This window comes from Haemaphysalis longicornis, unplaced genomic scaffold, assembly GCF_048455015.1.
Source record: "Haemaphysalis longicornis isolate Haplotype H1 unplaced genomic scaffold, Haemaphysalis longicornis Haplotype H1 scaffold_9, whole genome shotgun sequence".
NCBI lineage: Eukaryota > Metazoa > Arthropoda > Arachnida > Ixodida > Ixodidae > Haemaphysalis > Haemaphysalis longicornis.
Genome location: NW_027526460.1, coordinates 121,646,224 through 121,668,690, shown reverse-complemented (window position 1 = coordinate 121,668,690; position 22,467 = coordinate 121,646,224). Strand labels below are relative to the sequence as shown.

The following is a 22,467-nucleotide window of genomic DNA, read 5'->3' as shown; positions in this document are numbered from 1 at the left end:
AACATTTAAACGCATCCATTCAATCTGTTCTCATTGCACTAACCACACTACACCAGAGGAAAGCTTAGCATTTTAGAACTCTGATAACATCGCACATGCCCAAAAGTACTAAAAGCCATAACAGGCGCGCTACAATAAACTCTAAAACACTGTCGTGAGACTCAGTTTGGTCTGTTAATTTCCTTGTATAGTTGACAAGAGGAATTCGGAGAAACTTTTCAGATATCATGCATGCTGACCTCTTGGCGTGACTCTTGTCAACACCCTCCGGGCAGTCTAGGAGAGGCGAATCTTCAAGATGTGCTTCGACGATTAGCTGCAAAGCTTCGAGGATTTTTGTTCGTGGGAGATGTTTGACTGCCTTTTCAAAAAAAAACGTCACAATCGTTTCCAGCAGCGCTAGAAAGTCCGGCTTTGGATAGTGATGTTCACCTGTCTCTTGTGTACGCAGAAGGTTGTACAGAGGACTGCTTGTACGTCTTGTTCGTCGTCACAAGCATGACGCAAGCGTCGCACCCGAGGTCACCGATGAGCTTGGCAATATAGCCACCTACGTACGCCAAGCCCGAATAAGCAACAGAGGCTGGTGGGGTTGCCCGCGCGCACACTGATTCCCCGTTCCAAGCCGCAGCAGAGAGCGCGCGTAGAGGTCCGACCGGGGCAAGGGTGAGCTCGCGGCGCCATCTCTCGGAGATCGGCGCCCCGGCAGCTCAGAAAAATTGCCCTCGCGGCGCTTGCCTCGCGGCCTTGCTCAGGCCGTAAAGGGAGAGCGTACGTACTCCAGTCCGGCCGTGGCTGTGTAGAGAGTTGTGGGAGTAGTGGGAGCGCTGCATTGAGGCTCTCAAGGCTTAGCGAGAGGAGCTCGAAATTGTGCTTGGCGGGAGCGGGAGTGACATGTCAGCGCAAGAGCAGCGCCTTGAAATGGACGCGAGTCCGGTGCCGGGCGACTACGTCGCGACCTTGTCCGTGTACGAGGCGGTGAGTCAGTCGGCCGGCAGATTTTTAACTGGCCGCAAGCCCCGCGAAGTCGGTTGCTTCTCGATAGTGGGCGAGCAGCCATGTTGGGTAGACGGAGCGGCGATGCTGAAGTACTTGCGGATGCCCAGCAGCCCGGACCAACTGTGCTGGGATTTAAACATGGGCTACGAAACGGCGGTTCGATGGGACCTTCTCAAGGGCAAAAAGATTCACAATCTTCTACGGTGGCTTGCTTACCAAGCGTCGAACCCGGCGGCAGAGCCATGGCAGCAGAGGTGAGTATACCGCGGTGTTGTTTAACTATCACTCAAAGTATTCTCAATATCGCAACAGTTAAGTTTCCTGACGTGCATTTGTGATTGATAGCCACCTTTCCGTGCTTTGTTTCGGATTGCGCTTTTCAGCCGTAGCCTACGTAGTACGTATGTGTGCTCGCTCGCCGGCAGTAAAAAACATTGGGAAGTCGTAGTTAACGTGAATAAAGACATTAATGATTTTTGTTGTGTTCTTAATTATCGCTTGCTACTTCGAAAAAGCATCTGGCCATGGAAATTAACAGGCATGCGTTGAACGAGTTTTTATAACGCCATTAATACCTGTGCTACACGAGCATTTGGAAGGTCATTTCAGTTGAATGGCTTTCGAAATTTCAAATGCCATTCGAACTGGAAGGAGTTCCGCCGATCTACGTGACTTTTCTCAAAGGCCACAGAACAGGGAGTCAAAGGCAATTGAAAGTTTCCGCGTTCGCCCGCCATGTTTTGGTGTCGCCGCTGCTGCCAAGTTTCGTTCTTGGCAAAAATTTAATTTTGGAGTAAAAAAAAAAAGCAATTATTAGAGACCAAACTGATAACGATCTACAAGCGCGCACAAGGCAGCGAGTTCTTTTTTTCTTTTTCCGCGCCGCCGGTGTTGAGAGTACGAGATTACCTTGAGTGACAAATAAGGAAAACAAGTGAAAATTTATGAAGATCGTGCACTTTAAACACCAAGTTTTACTCGTAAATAATTGTTTTTTTGTTGTTACGGCATGCAGAAGCTGTGGCCGAGGGTACAACCGTTCGCGTTTCAAAGGCCTTTGAGACTCTCAAAGGTCAGTTGTCGTGCTCCTTCGACTAAAACGCCATCACAGTTTCAACTCTGTGTTGTACCACCGGACCTAGCACGTTGATCGACCACGCCTTATCTAATCTTATTCCCGTACCCTCTTCTGGAGTGATTGAGGTAGGAATAACAGACCACTACCCCATATATGTTCAACTAAATATGTCCTCTAGCTAAAACGGAAGACTGGGCGAGTTGGTACTTGTTCATATTAACAGCGCTACCGACACAGATAAAAAGAAGAGGGCACAAACACGGCGCTAGGAACGGCTCTAGGAACAACAGTAGGAACAACAGTAGGAACGGCTCTAGGAACAACAACAAACACGGCTCTAGGAACAACAGTATGCTGTTCACCAAACAGAGTAGAGTCTAAACGCGCCCTTATTTCTTGAAGAAATCGGAAAAACTGACTGGTCAGCATTTCTGCTCCAGGACGACGTGGAAAAAGCATTCGAGCTATTCACATCTACCTTGTGTAATGCTCTTCAAATAACATGTACCACTGTCAAGTGCAAAAAAAGATTTTCGGCTCCACATAATCCATGGTTAACAGGTAGCCTCTTGAAATGCCTTAGAAAGAAGGACAATCTTCATCAAAAAACTAAAAAACAACTATTTAACTCGCGTCTGCTAGCTGGCTACCAAAGGTACTCTAAAGTATTGTGTAAGCTGCTCAACGACGCTAAAAAACTTTACTATGAGAGCGAAATCGCCAGTGCGGGGAATGACGTGCGAAAGCAGTGGAAAGTTATAAACTCCTTCCTAAATAAAACATCGGTGAATCCTTCAGACAACAGTACATTTGACAACCCATCTGACATCGCAAACGCTTTTCTAGATTCTTTCACACCCAACCAACCAGTTCCGCCTGAATCGCTCAACACGAATCTTCAGTGTTTCCCTCACAGTTTTTTTCTTTTACCCACTTCGCCTGAAGAAGTGTATAGGATTATTCACAATTTGAAGGACACAGGTCCGGGATTAGACAATTTTAAGCCTTCATATATCAAGTTGATTGCGCATCTCGTCTCTGGGGAATTCGCCCACATTGTGAATCTTATCTTTAAGACTGGTGTATTCCCATCTGTTTTGAAATACGCCAAGCTAATACCGATGTTTAAGAAAGGGGACAGACTTCACATATCAAACTACCGCCCCATAGCCGTATTATCTTTCTTTAGCAAAATAATTGAAAAGCTACTTGTTTTGGGGCTCACAAGTTACATATCAAAATTTAGCATACTACCGCCGAATCAGTTCGGTTTCAGGGCCGGGTATTCCACTGAACTTGCCTTGATATTTCTAACTGATAAATTTAAAGAAGCCATCGATGCGGGTTATCTGGTTGGTGCGCTGTTTATTGACCTGTCTAAGGCTTTCGAATCTCTGAACCATCACATATTGTTTAAAAAATAAATGCAATTGGAATTACCGGCCCGGCTCCCAATAAAAAGTTATTTATTCGATAGGAAACAAACTGTGGGCATCTCTGGTACTTACTCCGAATTCAAATTTACGAATATAGGCGTACCACAGGGATCTCTTTTTGGCCCTCTTTTATTTTTAATCTTTATCAATGATCTTCCGCAGTGCCTGCAATTTTCAACTGGTGTACATTATGCTGACGATACCACTATCTTCACAAATGATATGAATTTAGAATCGCTAATTGTGAAGCTTAAATGCTGATAGTAATAATTTAGCTACATGGTGCCGGGAAAACATGTTAACCATTAACTCGTCCAAATCTCGATTTATTATTTTTAGATCTCAACACAAAGTAATCCCTGAAAACTATTCCATTTGCCTAAATGGTACTCAACTTTTTTGCTAGGACTACGGCATATTTTTAGCCGTTGAACTTGATCAGCATCTCAAATTCCAAAAACACATATCTTTGTTAACTAAAAAGGTAGCATATGGAATACGAATATTTAAGGCTCGTACTTATTTTGGGCTGAAGACTATTTTCATTGTACTATGCTTTCATTCATAGCCACATTAGTTATTGCATATCGTTGGGGCAATACACACCTGACGCACCTGTCCCCCTTCCAGCATATCCAGAATCAAGCCATACGGATCTTACTCATAGTCAATTTCATTGTAGTTCTTCACCGCTGCTTCGTGCGCATAACATTTTATCAGTTTCTAATTTGGTGAAGTATTCTCTTTGCATCATAGCATTTAAATTCTTCAACGGTAGGCTTCCTATCGAAATTATCACCGCTAACCAACTTCCACTTCAGAGCTGCACTCGTTTTGCCCTGCATAACAATGTTTTACTTCCTAAAGCGCAAACTAATTATAGTAAACAAGCTGTGCATTTTTCTGCTGCTTACGAATGGAATTATTTGCCTAACTTGACAAAAAGTGCTTGAAATATTTATTCCTTCAAAAATAGCTTACGTGCTCATCTTCAGTCAATTTGAGTTCATTTTCTTTGCTTTTATCACATGTTTTGTTTGCTTTTTTTTACTATGATTGTGCAATCTCAGTTTGGTAATATCTGTTTTGTCTGTTTCAACATGATACTGTAACCACTGTTTGTTAAAACATTTACTTGTTGATGTTTGCATTATAGGAGGTCCCCCTGCAGTCTTTGACTTCGGGACCTCCTCCTGTATATACCCATTGTATGTTCTTTCTTTGTGATCAATAAAAACACCATCGAGTCAAATCGAAAGGTGTCATTTGAGTAAAATGACATTCGACTGAAAGGACTTGCTAGAATAACACTCACACAACTTGTAACGCAGACTTCACTCAAGCAAGCTGTATAGCGAACAAAACAGAGAATAGGCATTTTACATCCCAGCTACTTTTTCTCACTTATGACGCATCACGGGCAGCTCGTTGCGATTTGCTAAGGTCGACAAAATTCGACGCAAATTAAACATGGATTTCATGTTTGCTGACTCGAGCTATTTGGGCATTATATGCGGGCAAATTCATTTCACAGCAGTAGGAATGGTGTTGTAAACAATGAAAGTTAAGAACGAACACGTAAACATAGAAGCGCCTGTGCACACGGCGCGCACTATCCCGGCCTAAACTGCAGCCGGAGGGCGCGTTGGGCTGGTCTGACACGACACTGGTCAACTGGAATAAGCGACATTACGGGACCTGTTTGCCGAGCATGACCCGTGCTTCACGAAACGATTACTAGCAACCGTAACAGAAATCAGCCAAGTGCAATTCCGGATTAAAAAAAGACTGCGGAAAGCGGTCCTGATGATGATGATGATGCTTAGCGGCTTCCCCTTTGTAACGGGGCGGCGTTGCACAGCGGCCTTAGCGGCAACGCCACTGTACCATCACTTAGGCAAAAAATACAAACAAAATAACTAAAAAAATATTATCAAAATAAAAAGAAAATACTTTTACGAAATTTTTGTGCTAGTCTGACTTCTTTGTTCGCCTGTCTTCCCAGATTGTTATCTGCTCTTTTCCCACCAACATTCTAACCTTCTTTTACTAACCTCTACTGCTGTCCAATTCACTTTTCCGCTAACCTTAAAGCCAAGGGCTTCCGGAAGCTGGATGGCTCCATCACTGAGGACTAGACGGATACTTTTGCACTCCGTTACAATATATCGCATGATTTCTGGCTCATTTCCGCAGCCTGCGCATAGTTCTTCCTGTACCGGCTCGCGGATAAGCGTTTTTGTCCGGAAGCAACCCGCCGCGCTTCAAAAAGCAATGCACTCCCTTTGGTATTATCGAATAATTTTTCCCTTGTGATCTCCTGCTTCCCGATCCTGTAGATATCTAAGGACTTCTTCGCATCCATCCACTTTTTCCAGGTCGTTGTCTCTGTTCCTTTCACTTTATTTTTTATTGCCTTGGTCGTTTCCCCTGCACTTCCAGGTTTCATATACTTTGTATTGCCTTGGTCGTTTCCCCCGCACTTCCAGGTTTCATATACCTTGTCCTGAGCCCTCTGGTTCTTTTCCTCCACTGTGTGTCCACGCTTTTCATGTAAAAACACCGTAACACTTTGGCCACCCATCTCTGATCATCCATATTTCTAAGTCGTTCTTCAAAACATATTTTGCTCTGTGCTTCTCTCACTTCGAAGGATGCCCATCCCATGTCTCCCTGCACTGCCTCATTTGTTGTTTTACGGTGTGCTCCTAATGCCAATCGACCTACGGCCCTCTGATTTACTTTTAGCCCTGATTGAATCTCTGATTTTACACACACTACTGCGTTTGAAAAGGTGAGTGCTGGTACCATTACTCCCTTCCAGATTCCTCTCACTACTTCATATCTGTTATATCCCTACAGTGCTCTGTGCTCCATGATAGAGGCGTTTCTTCTGCCTTTCATTCTTAAATGCTCCTCATGAGTTTTTAGATAGCGTAACCTTCGTTTAACCATATGCCCAGATATTTCTATACGGTTACCGACGGTATTGCTGCTTTTTGAAGGAATACCGATTCATTGCGGGCGGTGTCATTAAAAACTAGAACTCCCGACTTTGCTGTGCTAAACTCTAACCCCATTTCAGTGGCTTCTTCCCCGCAGATATCTGTGAGCTGTTGCAGACACTGTTTGCTATCTGCTAGCAGTACTATGTCATCTGCATATATCAGTCCCGGGATATGTTGTTCCACTTCGTGTCCTTTGCGGCTATAACATAGATTGAAACCTATTTTACTGCCTTCAAGCTTTCTTTCTAGTCTAGCCATGTACAGCATTAACAGAAATGGCGACAGAGGACAACCCTGCTTTAAACCTCTATTTGCGACTACCGGTTCCGTGCACTTTTGGTCCTCCCAGGTAATTTGCACCTCGCTCTCATTGTAAATTCCCTGTAACAGCTGTATAAAGTCCTGTCCTAATCCCTCCGGCTCAAGTATGCTCCATAGAAGTTCTCTATCTACGTTGTCGTAGGCTCCCTTTACATCGAGAAATGCTATCCATAGTGGTCGTTCCTGAGCCATTGACACCTCTATGCATTGGGTTAGGACAAATAAATTGTCCTGTAAGCGTCTGTCTCGTCTGAAACCATTTTGTAGTTCTCCCAGTATGCTGTTCCCCTCTAACCACGCCTGTAGTTCTGCTTATATGGCTTGCATTGCCAGCCTGTATGTCACTGAGGTAACTGTAATAGGCCTGTACGAATTGGCATCAGCCCTCTCTCCTTTACCTTTATATATCATCTTCATCCTGCTCTTACGCCAATTGTCCGGTACTTGCTTAGTTTTTATCGCTTTTTCGATTGCTCGAATCAGTTTTGCCTTGCTTTTTGGACCCAGTAGGTTGACCAGCCATATAGGAATTTCATCCGTCCCTGTTGCCGTATTTGCTGGAACATTTTCTTCGGCTTTTTTCCAGTTTAGATTCTCCAACTTTATCTCTCTATCTGTACGCACCTCAGTTGCCCCACTCCATAAATGCTGTAGCCCTCCCTCCGTTCTTCTGAGCTTCTCTTGTATCATTGAGCGTATGTGAAATACCGCTTCTTCCCCTTTTAGTACCTGGCCTTCACCGTTTATGACATGACTGTACTTCTTCGGTCTTTTTCCTTAGTTCCTTTACATGATTCCAAAACTTTCTCGGCGCGCCTTTATCCTTTGCCCGTATATTCAAGACACATCGCTCACTTTCTCGTTTAAGTTTTTGCTGTACAAGTTTTTGTACTTCCAGCTTCTTAAGGCGGTACCAATTCCACTTCGAAGTTATTTCCTCTGTTTGCATTCCCACTCGCTTGGCCTCCCTGTGCTCTCTGGATGCTTGCTGCCTTTGTCTTATAGCTTCCTTCATTTCCTTGTTCCACCAGCTTCTAGTTTTTCTTTTTCCTTTCCAGTAGTTGCGTTCATTCGCGTTCCTTATCTTTTCTTGAATAAAACCAATCAGTTCGCTGTATTCCCAATATTTCGTAGATTGTCTCTCGATTTCTGTCTCCAGGCTTTTGGCAATATTTGCAATTTGCTGATCGTTTAATTTCAAGTCGTGTACCACCGTCTTCTGGTTTTGACCGTCCATTTTTCCAAAAGTCAAAGTTATCCGTTTGTGGTCACTTCCTAAGTTGTGGGCACCTATTTCATCTGTCACGTGAACGGATGGTGGAGTGGTCTTGACCAGCTTGGAGCAATGGACACAGGGAAGCCGTTGGCGAGTTTGACATAACACACATTTAATGCACACACACAAAAAAAAAACCCTCAGGCAAAGCACCAAATATTTAAACTGCACACAAATGATACACAACTCAAGCCTCTAACAACTCCAAAACACAACTCAAATGCGAAACCCTAACTTAACCGCTTAATGTACAATTCAACTCAAAACCCAAACGGCTCTACAATAAAGTCCTACACTAACTACCCTCTAAATACACTCATACAGTTCTAGTTAATCTCTCTCGAACCACAACTCCCTAGTTGTGTCCTTGCCAATTGCGTCCCTACTACTAAGTACCCTCTAAATACACTCATACAGTTCTAGTTAATCTCTCTCGAACCACAACTCCCTAGTTGTGTCGTTGACAATTGCGTCCCTACTGGACTGGCCTACCCCGGTCGTCAGCGCTGACGTGTCGCACCCTTGCGTGACCGCGACTCGGTGGTAGCCGTCCTCTTCTTGCTCCGTCGGTGCCGGCGTTCGATGCGCGCGGTCACGTTGGACGGCGTGGGCTCCGCGCGTCCTGACGTTTCCTCTGCGGCTACGTCCTGGTAGCCGCTCCCGATGTATGTCCTTGATGCCGGCGTTCGATGCGCGCGGTCATCCCTTCGGCGGCGCGCTTCCTCGGTGGCTACACCCTGGTAGCCGCTGCCGCTGGGGGTCTCAGGTAGGCTTTGCACGAACGTCGCCTTTCGGGGCCGTCGAGACGAACGTCGACGGAGCGTGGACGCTGGCCGCTGGTGCCCGACCGATGCCGCTGGGGCCACGAAGACACAGGTTCGTGGTGCACCGAGGATGACGGTGCCGATGCGAAGTCGGCCCGCTCCCGCCCAGGCTCGGATGGCGTGGTCGATGGCCTGGCCGCGTCCCCCTGGCTCGTTCGTTGAAGCGCACGTGCTCCGGCCGCCTCCTGGTTTCTTCTGTTTCTTGCCTCCTCCTTCTCTTTGTGCGCCCCGCTTTTATACCCTCTGGGCTCTCCCGTGGCGCACACCCATTGGCTTCTTGCTTCCTCCCTGTCCTTATATGGCCATCTCGCCACTTGTCACCTGCGTGGCCTTCCCCGATTGGCCGACCAGTGTGCTGCCACCTTTTCCCAGGATTCCTTGGTGCGTCGGCGCTGGCGCTTGCTGATTGGCGCGCTCCTGGCGCGCACTTCAAAATTCTCGTTCCTTTGTTCTTTTCTTCCATTTTTCGGGGGGTTTCATGCATCCCCTCTCGGGGGGTGCCCTGACACATGACATCATCTATTTTCATTAGAGTCAACCTTTCATACACTCCTTCTGAAAGGAGGCTGTAGTCTATACTGGACTGCTTTTCCCCTCGTTCCCAAGTAATTTGTCCCTCACATTTATTCTCTCTGTTTACTACAATGAGAGTATGTTCTTCACAGATATCTAGTACGAGTTTGCCGTTGCGGTCTGTGTATCCGTCCAGGTCCTCAATGTGGGCATTCATGTATCCCACTGGAATCACTTTTCCCGATTGTCTTAATTGATCGAGGTCCCGCTTAATGCAGCCTAACGGTATCGTCGCGCCATCTGGCGAGGCGTACGGTAAACAAGGCGACAAAAGATCGCGTTTTGCATTTCGCGGCAGCCGCAGTCAAGATATATTGCCTAAAGGCACAAGAGTCAAGGTAATACAGTTTTAGCATAGCGGCTAGCGTCCGTTAACGCTACGGTGGCGGGTTACCAGGACACGTATGCGCATGCGCGCGCGGGGAAGGCGAAGGTTGCCCCTCGCGGAACTGGCAAGGCAATGGTGTAATTAGTGTCGCATCATTGCGGCAATGGAAGCAGTCATAGTTGATTTTACCCAACTGGCCGAACCGCTTCCGCTCACTGACTAGCCAGAGTCACTGTTAATTTTTAATAATGACTCTGGCTAGTTAGTGAACGGAAGCGGTTTGTCCGGTTGGGTAAAATCAAGACAGACTGATTAGTTTGCAGTTGCGAAACATCACCGGCGAGGATTGCTGCACTGGATGAGGGCAGTCTGTCTTGATTTTTATCCAACCAGCCAAACCGCTTCAGCTCACAGATTAGACAGAGTCATTATTAATCATTACAGTGACTCTGGCTAGTCAATGAGCAGAAGCAGTTCAGCCGGTTGGGTAAAATCAACTATGACTGCTCCCATCGCTGCCATGATGTGACACTAATTAGTCTGTTGCAGGGGCGTAGCCAGGGGTGGGGGGTGGCACACCGCCCCCCCTCCCCCCGAAGTGTTTCGTTCCAGGCTGGGGTACGGTTTAAGTAGCCTGAAGAACCGCATGAAGTAGGCGAAGAATCTGCAGTTTTAATGACATTCTTGCTCATATAAAGCTGAAAACAAGGGCTACGTCAACGTCTGATCCCTGCGCCCGCTCCAGATGCTGTACATGCAACATATACAGCCCAACTGCATTTCGCGCCGGATACACCGAGCTGCGCCGGGAATCTGCCGCGAGCCGACCGAGGCAGTGCTGCTGTTTCGCTGGCGGAACAGCAGGAAAAGCCTCATATAGGCATACATGTGGTCTGTAATTTAGCGTGTCATTCCTTGTCTTTACACTGGTACGAAGTATAATCGCATGACAGAGCGTGTCACTGTATTTTGTTCAGTCAACCAGCAATCCTTGATATGTTTATTTTTCTACCGACATCGCATTTCATTGACTATTGCAGTTCCATAATTTCTGTGTATGAAAAACATTGCTCTGCCCATCTTGTATTTCCTCCACACCAACAAAACTGTACAATTCTCTTTCTTGCGGAGCTTTGTCTTTTTGGCACTATTCCATTGTTTGGCACTATTCCATTCCATTGAATCAGCATTCTGTATTTGCTTAACCGGAATTTTACTGAAGCCATGTCTGTTCGATTTAACGGATAGAAATTGCATGAAATTTAAGAAATGTGCAACAAGCTCAACGTTCAACAGCAGTGCAATAAGGTGTTCCGCTAAGCGTAAGTTTACTATTCACATTACTAGCACAAAAAATAACAAAAATTACGCCCACCTCCCCTCGCGGGAACCCTGGTGTGATGCAACGCATCTCATGGGGGGTTCCACTGGCGTTTCATTGGTTCCATTGGGGGTTCCATTGGCTTAACAAACGTCATTTTGTTCTTTTGCTCATAGCATACACAAACTTAGGGAATTGGCTAGGAATTGGGAGCTCTGAGGGGCAGTGCACCAGATTCACAAAATTCACGCAACTGTGAATTGTAAATGTAAGAGTTAAGTAGAATAGCGCGTGCCGCTTGACATCTGAACGTGGTGTCACGTGAGAAAAACAGCTGCACACCAGCCACGCAGAAACCAGCTGATTCTAGTGCCAGTCTGTTTGCTGCTCTAATTTTTATCACAAGACCAGATAGCTTGAGTAAGCTTGACCTATGCATTATAGCTAGCAGAACAACAGTTTAGACTTTATTTGTGGAGCACACATGGGTTTACTATGACCTAGTATATAAGATGGTTACCAATCGCACATACTCCATTTGCTCAGTTGTGTGAGGTGTCCGTTTGTCAGTGACCACATGCTGAAAGCTTGAAAAATAAAAGACATCGTTTGTGGACGCAGCTAAACGACAGCAGCCTGGGCGGGCACATTTCTTCTGATTTTAACCTCCCGACCTTTATTGAAGGTTAAAAAAACAATTAAAATTTACGCATGGTTCGAGTTAGGTTTTTGAGAACAGGTTTGAATGCTTATTTTTATCTAGTGTGGAACCTGAGTAGAACCAGTGGACAGACTGTAACGGAAAAGAAGTTAAGGTATACACTCGAACCTCGTTGTTGTGAACACTGATATAGTGAATATTCGGATATAGCGAACTAAATACGAAGTTTGTTTGGTCACACTTCATTTCAATGACACCTATTGTTTTTATAATAAAACCGAAACCTTGAGAGCCGCGCTATATCGGCTATATCGAAGAAATATTTGGTTCTCGCGAGGCTCAAATTTCAACAGCTAGCATAATAAAAGCATGATTTAAAAAAGTGAGACAAAACAACCATTTTTTAATAGCTTCAAGAGCTGCAGAATTAAAAAGGGAACTTTATTCTGTGGACATTGGTAACGACTTCCTTCCCCTCAGACTGTGAAAAGCCACCAGGCGAAGGCCACATCCTCAGTCGAGTAAATAAGAATTCAGGCCTGTTTTGCCGGACGAACTTTGTTGCAATTACTGTCACAGTATTGAGAAGTAATTTAGTGGCCGATGTCTCCGGGAGGAGCGACAAACAACTCCCCCCTGGATACGAATAGAGGATGTGGTTCGGACCTGCTAACCGGCGATAGGTCCACGCCTGATTGGCCGCTGGCGTGAGGCACGAGACGGGGCACGGGATAACAGTATCAAAACAAGGCAGATTTACTTTATCCACATACACAGGAATTCCAGAACAGACAGACAGAAGGTTTGACAACTTAATAACACACTGCAGTTGACACCCCGTCGGGGTCAGAGCTGCCAAGAGAGCGACATTGAGCACATTGATGAGAATGAATGAAACGGTACTCGCCGTTACGAGCCCAAGAAGGAGGCGACCGTAAATAAAGGGGATAGTAGAGTGTACAATAGGCGGGGTTGGAGGCTTCCCCCAACTGCTAACAAAGGCCCGCGAAGAACACATACAGCGTGGTGCACTGAAGGAGGCGGATGAGAAGCCCGTGCAGTTCACTTAGAGAAATACAACAGAGAAGACGAGTAGAAAGAGTCCGAAGAAGGGTGGAGAAGGGGAGAACATCTTAGCTGTGGTCGGGCTGATGGTCTCGCCGGGGTGACAGAGGCTGTCGGTCGTCTGTGGTGGGGCGCCGCTCATCAGCGACGCAATTTGGGCGAACTTCGGCCGCGCACTTTCACCTCCACCAGGCGATCTTCGGGGGCCCGGAGTTCACCGCCGTCGTCGCTCGGCCTCCCCAGCACAGCCCTCAAGGTCGACGCCGCGTCCCGGCCGTCCGTCCGGCCACCGCCAGTTCTCAGCCCATTCTCCCAGCAAACCCCGCGCTGCACCACGCACACAGTCCACCGGGCCGCGCGTCTTCCGAGAATTCGCGGGGCGCAGCCTTCCGTAGGCCGCGGCACTCTCGCCCACCTCTCTCCCCGAAACACATGGCCAGCCGACCCGGGTACGACAATGGCGGCAAAAACATTCCTTCTCTACGCGGTACGCCTCCTCTCGGCCCAAAAATGGCGAGCGGCAAGAAAACCCGTCAAGGAGGGACATGAATTTTGCGACAATTACACGTACTCATGTTCTGGTCTGTTTAGTGTGAAACGCCACAAGGAGACAGATAAGGATTACCTCGTTTACAGTGGGTTCGAAGCCTAGAACAATGTGTTTTTTTCATCTGGGATTGTTGCGCGAGCCAGATTGCTGATCTATTATAGCCGATTTTTACCTCTACGGTTACAACGAATATCGGATGTAGTGAAGTAATTCACTGCCCCGATACTAGTTCGTTGTAATGAGGGTCAACTGTACGACGCACTGCCCACCACCCTTTTGAGTTGTTCCCTCTTCCCCCTTCATTTTATTGCCTCCATCTACAAGAAGCAGTTGAAATGTACGTGGTTGTGTAATCCGCCTTCTCTCGCAGCCTGCTTGCAAACACGGATTTTGCCTGTGGTCGAGGGACGCTGGCGCGCATAGCGTGCACGCCCTACGACAAGAGCAATGACTGGAGGCTGGTGGCGTGCCGGCATCGTGGCACCATCTTCCTGTGCAGTTCACTCACAGACGCCTACCGACAGCTGCGCCTCGAAGACAAGGCTGACCCTGAGCGGGACCGGGCGGCCTACTGGGGCTACAAGTTTGAGCAGTTCATGGCCGCCTGTAAGTTGATTAATGTACCGATTTCTGTGGCTGGTCGTTCTAAAGAGGCCATGAAGACAGAATAAATACCAGATTGGTTCAGTAAAAAGACGGATTTTCTCGATAACAATGATACCAATTATACAGCACAGCTGCATACCTCTGCCCCCCAATGGTTTCATCTCAGTTGGAAAAAGTGCCAACGCGCCAAGGCCTAAGATGTCAAGCGCATGCGTCAGGCTAATCAGGCATTCAGCATTAGAGCTCAGAATTCTAAGGAAACCACAAAACAAGCATTGAAAGCGCATTATGAATGATATGAATGAACAATGGGACGTGTTCCTGGTAAAGGTTATGTTTGCAGATTATCTTTGAAGGATCAGCAGGATTAGTGTCACTAAGTAGAGCCGTTCTTGCCCCTGACGGCGAGCGCGTGCGTCAGGCTTGGCAGGACCCAGCATTGGCCGCCAGAGAATCTGAGCGTAGTGTCAGTACATGAGGTATTAGAGTACCGCCACTGAGGCACGCAAGTCAGCAACGGCAGCCATCTTGGCGTTTATCAGTGTTGTGAAATTGCCGCATCTACGGTCTCACCGTATATACTTCGACCGGGTCGTTTGTTAACAGCACTACCGAAGAGGCGCAAAACGGCATGCTTGGGCACACTTCTGCTGCTGAAACGCTGTTACGCGCGTTGTCTGTGATTCGCGTTCGGAACGACATCATTCGTATGCAGACGCAGAGCAGGGACAGCAAGCTAAGCCTACTGAGTTGACTAACTAAAACTCATAAACAACATAATGGTGGCGCCCATGAACCGTCGCAGTGTAAACAAATGTCACGTAATGCGAACTGACCAATGATCTTGGCGGCGGCGTCGGCGGCAGGGAACAATAGAAGAAAAGAGTGCCGATACTATGTACCCTTATCTAGTGACACTAGGCGAGCGCAAGTGAGAAGCCCGCTGAGACGACGAGAAGCATTTCATCCTCCATAACCATTAATAGTGATTTGCAACAGCTTTGCTGGACATCCACTTTTGCAGGCCGGATGGCGACCAATTTTTATTGGTGTAGTCGTTGAACTAGTGGTGACTTTTCCGCCGCTTCGCACTACGTTTCTGATCGTTCAGATTAACTCACGGAACAGACTCTACTGAGAACGCTAACGACAGCGCCCTCCAGTGAAGACGAAAGGAAGCTACACAAGTGGCAGCGACTTGGAGGGGTTCAGATGTTTCAGACTGTGTACAGGTGTCGTCAAAAGTGATTGGTGCACGGGAGCTGTGGCGAAACCACATATATGAGCGCCGTGTAGCTGCACCGGCGGCAAACGAAAGGACGAGAACACGCATGCTTGCCTGGCGATGGCGGTAGCCCACCCACACATCTTAAAACACTTCTTTTAACCTGGCTTCGAGAATTCTTCGCAGCATACTGGTCTTGGTTGATCGCTGAGAACAGTGGTACTTTTTTTCCCATTTATAAAGATAGGAGATTCTTATTTCCAAAGTGGTAAAAGGTATAAAAACATTACGGGTACACTTACATTGATATCTTGCACTTTCGAGGAAAAGACTTTTTTTGGCCGCGTGGACCCGCACGGCGGCATTGAATATCATTTGCAGCCAATGTCATTCGCTTCGAGTAACAGTGAGTTTGCCGAGTGACAGGGGTGTTGTTTTCATCCCAGCTGAGCCGTGCGGCGAACCCAATGTGCAAGCAATGGTGAACGAACGGGAGGCGTTCCACATCGTGGTTCGTAGCCGCCTCGCATCGCATTCCTTGCTTGTGGCTGCTCAAGTGGACTGCGCCGACCACCCGGTTTTGGAACGCTGCAAGCAAAACAAGCGAACGGATGGCAGCAGCTCGACTGCCGGCTACATCGAGCTGAAGACCTCCCAACTGTGCCCTGAACGCCAGGCCCACAACTTCCATAGGTGCGTCTGTGTCGTTTTGGCTTCCCCGCCACCTATGTCGCATTTACGCTGTAAGCACCAGACAGCCTACTCCAGGATTAAACGACCTTAAAGTGGCCATACAGACAAAACATAAGTTTGTTTCATTCGAAAGATTTTGAATTTATGGCTCCCCCAGCGCTTGTCCGGCAGCAAACGATGCCGTATTCACTGAGAATCAATTTAGGTTAAAATTCCGATTCTCCCGCCAAATCCTGTGTTTTTGTGACATGACTAGAACTGCGCACAAAAAACGGGACCGGGGAAGAGAACACACACAACTCAGTTTTTAATAAAATTTATTTTCAGAAAAAACACAAACACACATAGGCTCAGTCACATGACTTTAGGGACACACATGTGTACAGGGACTCCGCATACACGTTTTCGTGACGTTTGGCGGGAAGTCACAAGGGCGGGTATACAAACGAACTTCCAGTGCGTCTTTAGGCTCTGCAGCCTTGCTTACCGCCAGTCCTCCCACATGGCGCTACCTACGGAGCCGCGGACCGTTGTCCACTGTTGCTTTGTCTTTGATCATGTTTGCACATGACTTGTTTTTATTACGGTACAAAGTAATCGTTTCATGAAACATAGGGTATCCTCGACGAACAAGGTCACGTAAGACAACGTCGCTTATGCCAATCAACCAGTGTCATGTACAACTCCAAAGCGGTGGAGCTGAAACAAGCATTGTGCGCCCAGCACCAACAGTGGTGCGCATCAGTGCTTCTATGTTTACATGTATTTCCGTATTGTTTATCCAAGCATTCTTACTGCTGTAAAATAATATTCATTACATTTAAGCGCAAATAGCTCCTTCGGCAAGCTTATAAGCCCTGCCTAGTGTGTGTCTGCTTTTTGCCGGCCTCTGCCAATCTCATAGCTGTCACATATGACATCACAGGTTATGTTTCGGGAACCAATAGGTGACCGGTAAAAAGCGGAAAGGCTCATGGGTGCGTCGTCTGCTACCGCCACTTCCAGTTCGAGATCTCTCCTGCCCTCCCGTACGCCTGCGTGCGCCGGCGGCTGTCAGGCGCGTGTGTGCGTGTTGTTTACTTGTCACAGGGTGCTTACCTGTCAGATAAACCCCTAGTACGGTCAATCGTTGTTATTTATGGAATTCCCGATGCATAAGCGTTTTTTCCCCAGTGGAAACAAATAAACAACAAGCACACACGCGCGTGAAAGCCGACGGCCTACGGGAGGCCAGGAGAGCTCCCGAACCGGAAGTGGCGGCTCTCCGCGGGAGAAAACAATGCACCCATGAGCCGTTGCACTTTTTACCGGTCACCTATCTCATAGCTGTCACATATGACATCACAGGTTCTGTTGCGGGAAATGAGCTAGTGAGTCGCGTGCCCATTCCTTTTTTTCCTAATTGTAGAGCTTATTTGAATGAGGTTTACGTTAAAAGTGGTGTCAGTATGATTCTAACGAGGCAATCTTTTGACTGAACCAAACTAGTTTTGTCTGCATGGCTCCTTTAAAGGGGGCCGGAAGACAAAGTACAACTTCGTTAAGCTTAAAAGGGGCAACTCACTCACGTCCATTCCAGCAACGAACGAAGTTAACAGCGACGGTGCTTAAGCTGGTGTTGCGCCAACTGAACGTGTGCAGGAAAATCTCTCCGTGCAATGACATCAACGCGCATGCCAGCACTGCTCGGCCTTCGGGAACACTCTGCCCAGCATAGTTCTCACGGAAATTGTGCACATCTTGACGGGGCTCGCCTAGTGCAGTCAGCTGGCGTGCTAGGTGACAGCCTTCCGCTCTGTGTGTTTTGCGCTGCATTGTGCACAACGCATGTGCAGAGACCACGGTAAAGATATTTTCTTGTTTGCCCGTGTGCATTTGTTCATTATACAAACTGTCCATATTTTGATTGCATCCCTGCCGAGTGCATCCAAACCTGCTAACACCAACGCTGACATACAGGTCGTTGCAATAAATGACTCTGTTTAAAATTTTTTCCGAACAAACTACTTCTTTCATTTATACTCGAACTTTTGGCAAATGTCGCATTTTGTGGTACATACTGAACAGTACCAATAACGGTACAGGCAGTGACCTGCTTATATAGTATAGTCGATCGAAACGATCTTTGCCTATGAGGAATTCGGGGGCCATCTTGGAAAAATGACCACTTAAGAACAGTGGTGCCACCTAATGTATTCAGAATAAAACACGCGACGTGGTTTGCGGAAGGGCGGAATATTTTACAGCAGTTTTATATACAGTAGTCGTTCATTAACTCGAACTCGGCTATCTCAAAACATCGGTTAAGTTGAAAATTTTTCTCTCTCTGCATATACCTCCCATAGGCGTCATTTATTTGGCCCCGTTTACCTCGAAACGTTTTTTTCAGGGGACCGCGGATATCGGATGTTGACAGAGAGGACACAAGGCAAAGTCTGCAACAGATGGCCGATAAGGTCTCCGTTCTAACGCTTAGCTCCCATTACATGCCGAACGTGGTCATGAACAGGCAAATTTACGCTGTACGCGGCCGATGTTCCCATTACGGGAATGCTTTCCGATGCCTGCATTGTTGAGAGGGCTGTGGACGATGCAGCTGATGCAACGTGGACTGTGGACGATGCAACGACAGAAACAACAAAGATGCTGCGCCTGTTTTGCAACAAGGTATTATGTAGCGGTGGCGACCAGCAATTGATGCGATGCAATGAGCAGTTCGAGAACGCTTTCTGGGTGCACATACGAACGCGAAACAACAAGCATCGCGCAGTTCTTCGACAATAATAAAAATTCGTTTTTCCGGCGAACTTTTATTCCTTTAGTGTAAAAGCTTTCTAGTGCACTGGAGCTTTTGTTACCAGCATTAGCTCTTATTTCAGTGACCTGGCCGCAAATTTTCAGCATCTCTCTTAAGGGGGGACATGGCTCTTAAAACTATTTCTTTTAATTTTTAAGTGAACTCTGTGAAACTTGTCAGCCTTAATGCTTTTTTCAACTGATTTAAAATGTGCCAATATTTTTTAATTAAGTCATGTTACCAAGTTACCAAGACAATTAGAGGTATTTAGTCATTTTTGGAGGAACGATAGACAAAACAGTGGTGGTCATAAAACTGTAATTTTTACATTTTCCAACACTATGAACACTGGTGAGTGCAATAACAGAATCGGTTTCTTGGTGCACTGCTTGGAGCTAATTTTACAGCTCATTAAACTTTGGTGTTTGAAATGGGCATCAAAATGGTTCCTTCCCACTGGTGCCACCAAAGTTTAATGAGCTGTAAAATTAGTTCCAAGCGGTGCATAAAAAACACTTCTCTTATTGCATTCACCTGTGTTCATAGTATTGGAAAATGCAAAGATTGCATTTTTATGACTAACACTGTTTTGACTGTTGATGCTCCAAAAATGACTAATTATCTGTAATTTTCTTGGGAAATAATTGACTTACTCAAAAAATAATGGAATATTTGAAATCAGGGAGAAAAAAGCAGCAAGGCTGACAAGTTTCACAAAGTTTACTTAAAAATTAGTTTTTTAAAGAGCAGTACGTCCCCCTCCTTCCTAAAGGAGTCATGAAGACAAAACACGTTTGGTTCATTCAAAAGACGGTCTCATTAAAATCATGCTGACACCAGTTTTAACGTAAACTTCGCTCAAATAAGCTGTATAATTAGGAAAAAAGGGAATGGCCTTGCGACCTACTCGCTCATTTCCCGCAACAGAACCTATGATGTCATACCAGACTGCTCTGCGATTGTCGGAGGCCGGCAAAAGCAAACGCAAATTAGGCTGAGCTTATAAGCTTGCAGAACGAGCTATTTGTGATTAAATTTAGGGCACATTCTTTTTAAGACAATAAGAATGGTGCGAAAAACAGTGGAAGTTACGAAAGCACAGTAAACATAGAAGTACTGATGTGTACTGCTGTTGGTACTGCGCACACTATGCTAGGTTTAGCTACACAGCACTGCGGGGCTTTGGGGTTGTCTCAGACGACACTGGCCGATTGACGCAAGCAACGGTAGCACTACGTTTCACGAAACTATTATTTTCTCCCAGAACAAAAACAAGCCAGGTTTAAATACGGCTTGCCACGGTATGGTGGCGCCATCTAGGTTCAGTAACGTGAACAAAAGCAGTAACGTAACAAAAGCAAAATGTAAACAATGGTCCCGTGCCGACGCAATAGGTCACCGGTAAAAAGCGCAAAGGCTCACGGGTACGTCGTCTGCTCCCGCAACTTCCGGTTCGAGACTTCTCCTGCCCTCCCGTACGCCGGCGGCTTTCAGGAGCGCGCACGTGTTGTTTATTTGTCACGGGGCGCTTACCGGTCAGATAAACCCCTAGTAGGGTCAATTGGTGTCAGTTATGGAATTCCCGATGCATGAGCGTTTTTCCCCCCTGTAAAAACCGATAAACAACGAGCACAGACGCGCGTGAAAGCCGACGGCATATGGGAGGCCAAGAAAGCTCCCGAACCAGAAGTGGCGGCACTCCGCGGGAGAAAACAATGAACCCATGAGCCTTTGCGCTTTTTACCCGTCACCTATTGGGTCAACGTGCTCAACGCGTTGTTCTTTTCGTTTCCCACAAGATCCAGCAACGCGAAACAGATAAGATGATTCAAACGTCGCCAGTAAACCGCGTTGCTGCGATAATTTTAGCGCGGTTTTGATACAATGACTTGTTTCGGTGGCGAGCGAGTGACCCAAAATGGCAGCGCCAGCCTATACCATAGAGTTGCCTATACGTGTCTCCACCCTGTACGACGGACGCGTGAATCAATGGTCCCTAGGCTGCAGAGCGGTTTAGTGGGAAAAACACACGATTTAGCGGGAAAATCAAAATTTCAACTTATATTTATTAATTTCTTAGTGAATAAGGCATCGTTTGTATCCGGACAAGCACTGGGGGCACTATAAAACACGAAATCTTTCGAATAAAACAAACTTGTATTTTGTCTTCTTGGCTCCTTTAACTCTGTGAATCTTGGCCGTCTTGTTGCTTTTTTTCCCAGTGATTTCAAATATCTCATTATTTTTTTAGTGGATCAATTAGTTCCCAAGATAATTAGAGATAATTAGTCATTTTTGGAGGATCAACAGACAAAACAGTGTTAGTCATAAAAATGTAATCTTTGCATTTTCCAATACTATGAAGCCTGGTGAGTGCAGTAAGGGAAGTGGTTTTTTGATCCACTGCCTGGAACTAATTATACAGCTCATTAAACTTTGGTGTTGAAACAGACATTTGAAATGGTTCCCTGCTACTGGTACCACCAAACTTTAATGAGCGGTAAGATTAGTTCCAAGCGGTGCATCAAAAAACCGATTCTCTTACTGCACTCACCAGGGTTCATAGTACGTATTGGAAAATATAAAAATCACAGTTTTATGACTAACACTGTTTTGTATGTTGATCCTCCAAAAATGGCTACTTATCTATAATAATCTTGGGAACTAATTGTCTGACTCAAAAAATAATGCCATATTTGAAATCCGTGCAAAAAGGAGCAAGTCTGACAAGTTTCACAGAGGTTACTTAACAATCAAAGGAAGCTGTTTTAAGAAGGAAGGCTGTCTTCCCTTAAAGGGGTACGTTATGAAGGAAAATAATACTTTGCTCGGTTTGAAACAACTAGCCTTTGTAACTGCGCTCAATTCCAGCCATGAAATACCTTATTGTAACAAAAGAAACGGATCTCAAGAAATGTTGAACATTTTTAAAATTCTGTGCTATGGTGATGTGATACGGGCATGAGTGAACACCTTATAGCAACAAAAAAAAAAAACGAATCTCAAGAAATGCTGAAAAGTTAAAATTCCGTGTTGTAGTGATGTGATATGGGCATGAGTGACGCATTATGGTAAGCACTAAAAACAGTTGTCATTGGGCTTCCTGCATGTTAGCATTAAAGTGACATGATAAGCCGGCAGTAGAGGCCTCACACCACAATCGCGCCGTCATGCTTCTTAGCGGTGCCTTATGTGGGCAGCGTCCAGTTGCACAAACAAGATTTTGTGATGTCTTAGAGAAATCGTAAAAAAACTGGAAGGGGGGGGGGGGGAAGCAGCCACTGCTTTATCTGTTTTCCCTAATATCTGGCTGATTTGTTTGAAGTTTACGATGAAATTGGTATCATTGATATTGGGACAAGGCAGTCTTTTTACCGGACCGAACTTGTATTTTATCTTCATGGTCCCTTTGAACAAAAAAAATTAAATCCGTTCCGCTTAATGGGAAAGCTGTTGGAAGTGCAGAGCAGCGATTCGCCAAAATTTCCCACCTTCGCAGTGCTCCCACGCCCCTTGCCTGAAACTGCGCCAGCGGGAGTTCTGTTCTTTTTGTGGTCTCTTTTCCCCCAGCACGTGCCGGCGTTGCAGTGCCACTTTTTTCGCTTACTATTGTAAAAACCAACCCGACGAGCGTTCCTAACAAAAGGAACACGGGCGCTGCCGGTTAATTACGTATATTTTGCCTCAAATATACCTGTAGTTTTAT

The 22,467-nt window shown here is 46.2% G+C and overlaps 1 protein-coding gene across 1 annotated transcript in view; it reads left to right on the top strand.

The window, feature by feature from the left end:
* The first annotated feature begins 765 nt into the window (after window positions 1–765).
* Window positions 766–22,467, top strand: part of LOC144151484 (decapping and exoribonuclease protein-like) — a 31,699-nt gene continuing 9,997 nt past the window's right edge. Inside the window, exons 1-3 of the mRNA XM_077682544.1 lie at window positions 766–1,253; window positions 13,811–14,046; window positions 15,718–15,964. Of these exons, the coding sequence (XP_077538670.1) occupies window positions 895–1,253; window positions 13,811–14,046; window positions 15,718–15,964 (842 nt within the window). The 5' untranslated portion in view covers window positions 766–894. The remainder of the gene's footprint in view (window positions 1,254–13,810; window positions 14,047–15,717; window positions 15,965–22,467) is intronic.